Here is a 4,388-nt window from a genome sequence, read left to right as displayed (position 1 = left end):
GTGGTGCGTTCCAGGTCGGAGCAAATATTCCGCTCGCCGGTGTCGCGCTCATGGGTCCAGGTGACCTTTCGCTTTCGGTCTCTTCTTTTTTCTTGCCATGCTTCAGCTAGCTCAGCTGTTCCAGCGTCTTCCCCCCGAAACAACTCCAAACAAAAGACAGGGCCACACCGAGAGAACCCGGCTTTATTCGGGCCGAAAAGGCAGGCAGGCAGGCAGGTTCATGTGAGATGATGCTCGTGCTCCCGTGTCACACACAGCTACTGCTCCCCCGTCGCGCACCGCTGAGGGATATGCATTGTAGGTAATGCAAACAATGATGATTATGCATAGGCGTGCTCATAACCACTGATAAAGGATGGATGGATGGGGTTTGGCACTTGGCGATCCCTTTTGAGGCGAGACAAAGCCGTAAAGCCCTCTCGCTCACTTCTCAAGGCACGACGGCTGCCGCTGCAGCACACAAGGACGAAAGACAAGATGCAGTGAACTTTAAACAGTAACCAATCCAGAGACGAGCAAATAATGCACACCGTACCAAGCTTTATTTGCTGCCCTTTTCTTAAATCATACGAGTCTAATCACCAATAGGAACTTTATCACGCGGCAATGCCACTGCAAGTATATTACAGATCGGGTAGCATGTGGTCCAAATGCAACTTGTAATCACTTTAAGAGAGGGGCCAACAACACATGCGTCCACCATATATGACCACTTCATGGCTACAGCAAGCACAATTACAACCAAGCTAACACGAGAGTCAAATGGAAAGAGGTACACTAATGCCGGCAACCTGCTGTCTTTTACCTTTGTTCTCCATTTATTCACAGGCCAATTTTGTATCAAAGCTGCTCAGACAAATGGCGAATGCCTGGAAAGCCGAGAGAGGGTACCGATAGTCCATTGTGAACATATCCCTTGCCACTTTTCCAAACTGAAGAATCACCTTGTCAGGATCTGATGGAGCAGGCTGCGAGGGGGTTGGAGCACCTGCAGGTGGTGGGGTTGTCGCGGCAATCAGCTGGAAGTTCTTCACCGAGGCAATTGTCACACGGCCACGGAAGTTGAGGCACCAGCACTGCAGCTGTTCATGCCACCTAGGCGGCTTATTACGAAGCACCAATGGCCTCTCCTTGGTTTGACTCTCCTCTTCGTTGTCCAATCTGCCGCCAGCAATGTCGGAGAAACGAGCACTGCTGCCAGGAATGCCCGTGAAGAGCGCACTGCTACCAGGAATGCCCGTGAAGCGAGCACTGCTGACAGCAATGTCAGAGAAGCGAGCGCTGTTGAAATCCATGGATGAGTCCATGATGGACTTGGACAATGAGGTGGTGCTACGGAACGACTGCGAGAAGGAAGCCGTGCTGCGGAATGAATCCTCCAGAGCTCGAGGTACAATCTGCTCTGGCTGTCCAGGCACTATGCCACCTGGCTCCACTGATGAGGCGGGTATGGAGTGCATGACGCAACGCATCCGCCTAGGACCTCTTGTGCCAAGAACATTGAGCTCATATGACACCTGCGCGATGTTGCAACTAACGGAAGGCAACTTTGGAGAGACTTTTGTGGAGTTGAACCTCCTGCTGGTCCTTCCGGCAGGAGGAACTACAGCTCCATTATAGGGGGGTTGTGTATCATAAATTAAAAACCTTGTGCCAAGGAAGTTCGACCTGAAAATTAGCAATGCTATGCTTGTTGTTAAACTGTCAAACAGACTAAAAAAAAACTAGAGTGTATCTTTCGAAGACATAATGTTTACCTTATTTTTCCAATGTAGGTCCTGCTTGATCTTGAGATGTTGCCAGAATCCATTGATATAGTGTACTCGGTGCATGTGGTTTTGCGGTGTCTTTTAGCTGATAAGAGGAATTTCCCACTTTCTGAAGTAACAACTGTGCACAGAAGAGAAAAAATGAGTCTGACAAATTCAATACGGTAAAATAAGATAAACAATCCATTGATCATTTAACTACAAATATTCTCGTGATTAGGTTAAAAAAACAAATATTCTCATGAAGGTGATATTGAAACACCACACAATTTCAGAACCTACGAGGTTGAGATATAATCATGAAATCAAACACTCACAATAAAAAAAATATATGGCTCATAATAATCCCATATGCTCCATAAAACAGGATAAAACTTATGAGCATTGCTATTGAATCTTGAAAGTATGCAAAGCATGCGACATACCATTGCTAAGGCACAGGTAGAGATGGTAGGTGGATTTTGACTTATTCCTCTTTATAAAACACTGAATCATTGTATTTCCATCTCGAGGGCCAGGCTGTCAAAGAAACAAGCAATGTATCAAGGACAAGAAAGATATCTGCTGCTCAAGCCTTGGAGCTAATTCACAGCAGCATTCGGTTCAAAGATTGCTAACGAAAGGAGGTTGATTCTTCTTCCCCTTACCTGTTTTAGAGACACAGGGAAGGTGAGCTTCCCACAAAACTCCGGGCTCAACACAATATCTTTACACATCTCCCTCCATGTCCTACAAACAGCTGCGAAGCAAACGACGTGCTTCCGTGCTGGCCAGGTGCTCTCATCAGCCTCCAGTCTCCGTATGATATCACGGATGAGTTCAGGAGGTAGATTCGCCCAGCAACTTTCACGAATTATGGAAGGTGAGTCGTCGACGACATGTGATGAGCTCTGGGTCTTCCCTTTGTGATGCCCAGTGAGGCCATAAATGCTTGCGAGGGTCACCTCAAAGCTTCTCCTCGACAAGCTGCCGAAGCCATCCCTAACATCACGGACTATGCTACGAAATGACATCTACGGTAACCAATTCCAGATAACAAGGCATACAAAATCCAGGAGACTAGCCTGAAAATGGAAAACAAACAAAGGTTACAAGCTAGTACACTAGGTTTTCGGCAATTGGACTTGATAGAGGATGAACAAGGAACAGGTAGCTTGAAGTACCTCCTTTCAAATGACAACAGCAATAGAAAGTGCATATGCTAAAGAAACAGCCGCTACAAGCTGCCCCTGCAAAAGGGGAAAAAAAACAAAAGAATTAATGAGAGAATGTTTAACATGGATGGAATTGACTGGCATATGGCCGCATCATCACAACTTTTAGTTGATTAAACATAGACATCATAACTACCGGGCATAGCCAAACAAGAAACTAAATCAGATTCCAAATCCATCATTGGTCGGGATGCAAGCAGAGACCTTTGACTTGACTCCATAACCTATGTTAGGTCCGGAGCATCACTTTGAACCGAAGAAATCAAGGATTTTTTAAGCTAAACAAACATGGGCACATGTGAGTGCCCAATTCGCATGGGAGCTTCTGGGCTAGCAGCAGAACCATATTAAACACAGTGGCTGATTGCCTGATTGACATACCATTTCGTCTAGGAATTACCGGCGTGTACAGAACCAACGGTACAAGCGTACAAGCTACGACTCTACCACAAGGATCCATTATTTTATCTCGGGAAATGTTTTGCTTGCTTCGTGTATGCAAGTTGGTATAAATTTGGACGCTAAATACGCGCGGTAAAAGCATAGAAATCGAAAGGTTTCGCTCGTCAACGGCGCAATGTAACCAGCGAAGCTAAGAGAAGGAGGACTCCAGAAGTAATAAATAAAAGGCATAGAAGTCCAGATTCCTCCCAGAAATCTGCCCTGGACAACATTGTATCCAGCGAATCAGAGCATGCGACCTACCGATCTGGCCAGGAACGCCCCCGCCATCACCACAGCTCCACTCGCCACACACACTGACGGGCCAAACAAACACTCTGAAACCTACGAACATCGAAAGCAAACCAAAAACCACTCACCACCACCCCTTGTGTAACGGGAACTCACATTCCTGGAAGCCGACGCCGCCTCGCCTCGCCTCGCCACCGGGGACACACAGGCCTCAGACCAGTGCACCCGTCGCGAGCTCGGCGCGTCCCTCGGGTTGTCCTTCCCGGCCACCGCGGCGCGGCTGAAGGGGAGCGGTGAGCGGGAGCTGGAGGCGACTGGCGAGGAGAGGGGAGAGAGGCAGGGGAGGGGGAGGAGGAGGAAGAGAAGGAATGAGGCGGACAGGGGACCGGGGGGCGCTGGGTTTGTTTATGCATCCGGCCCCCGGCGGTGGTGGGGCGGGTTGACCGCACCTTTCCGTTCCGTCGCGGGGGGGAGGCCTTGTAACGGCGTTTGTATGGGCCGGGGGCCGGGACGGGGGTCAGCAGGTGGCAGCACCGGGCAGCGGCTACTTGCCTTGCCCCGGCGCTCACGCCATGAAAAGCGGGGCTTGCACTGCCCCTGTTTTTTTATATTTTTTTTTTGCAGTGCCTTTGTCCTTTGCCGCGCGCGCGCCCCACACGCGGCACGGCGGTGGGCCTGCAGTGGTGGCCTCTGGTGGGGTGGGTGGGCCGGT

At 49.3% G+C, this 4,388-nt stretch overlaps 1 protein-coding gene across 3 annotated transcripts; it reads right to left on the bottom strand.

Annotated features, from left to right (window-relative positions):
- Positions 1–575: 575 nt before the first annotated feature.
- LOC136456903 (tubby-like F-box protein 3) lies at positions 576–4,130 on the bottom strand. 3 transcript variants are annotated; one of them, XM_066456904.1, is made up of 6 exons: positions 3,805–4,130; positions 2,933–2,998; positions 2,417–2,833; positions 2,195–2,288; positions 1,758–1,890; positions 576–1,668 (listed from the first exon to the last, which is right to left on the bottom strand). In XM_066456904.1, the coding sequence occupies exons 3-6, from the start codon at positions 2,780–2,782 to the stop codon at positions 819–821; spliced, it is 1,443 nt and encodes a 480-aa protein (XP_066313001.1). In that variant the 5' UTR covers positions 2,783–2,833; positions 2,933–2,998; positions 3,805–4,130; the 3' UTR covers positions 576–818. The 3 variants fall into 3 exon arrangements, with proteins under 3 accessions (XP_066313001.1, XP_066313000.1, XP_066313002.1); XM_066456903.1 differs by having other exon boundaries at positions 3,833–4,130; XM_066456905.1 differs by lacking the exon at positions 2,933–2,998 and having other exon boundaries at positions 3,833–4,130.
- Between the last annotated feature and the right edge of the window lie 258 nt (positions 4,131–4,388).

The sequence above is a fragment of the Miscanthus floridulus genome, chromosome 6 (assembly GCF_019320115.1).
Source record: "Miscanthus floridulus cultivar M001 chromosome 6, ASM1932011v1, whole genome shotgun sequence".
Lineage (NCBI taxonomy): Eukaryota > Viridiplantae > Streptophyta > Magnoliopsida > Poales > Poaceae > Miscanthus > Miscanthus floridulus.
Note: the sequence above shows the minus strand (reverse complement) of the source record. Positions and strands in the feature narration are given on the sequence as shown.

Bases quoted from the DNA above. Each gene is read 5' to 3' on its own strand.
- LOC136456903 (XM_066456904.1), bottom strand. From the start codon at position 2,782: ATGTCATTTCGTAGCATAGTCCGTGATGTTAGGGATGGCTTCGGCAGC. The intron at 1,891-2,194 runs GTATGTCGCATG...TTCTGTGCACAG, and splicing joins CTACCTGTGCCTTAGCAATG to TTGTTACTTCAGAAAGTGGG. The intron at 1,669-1,757 runs GTAAACATTATG...GCTAATTTTCAG, and splicing joins ACCTACATTGGAAAAATAAG to GTCGAACTTCCTTGGCACAA.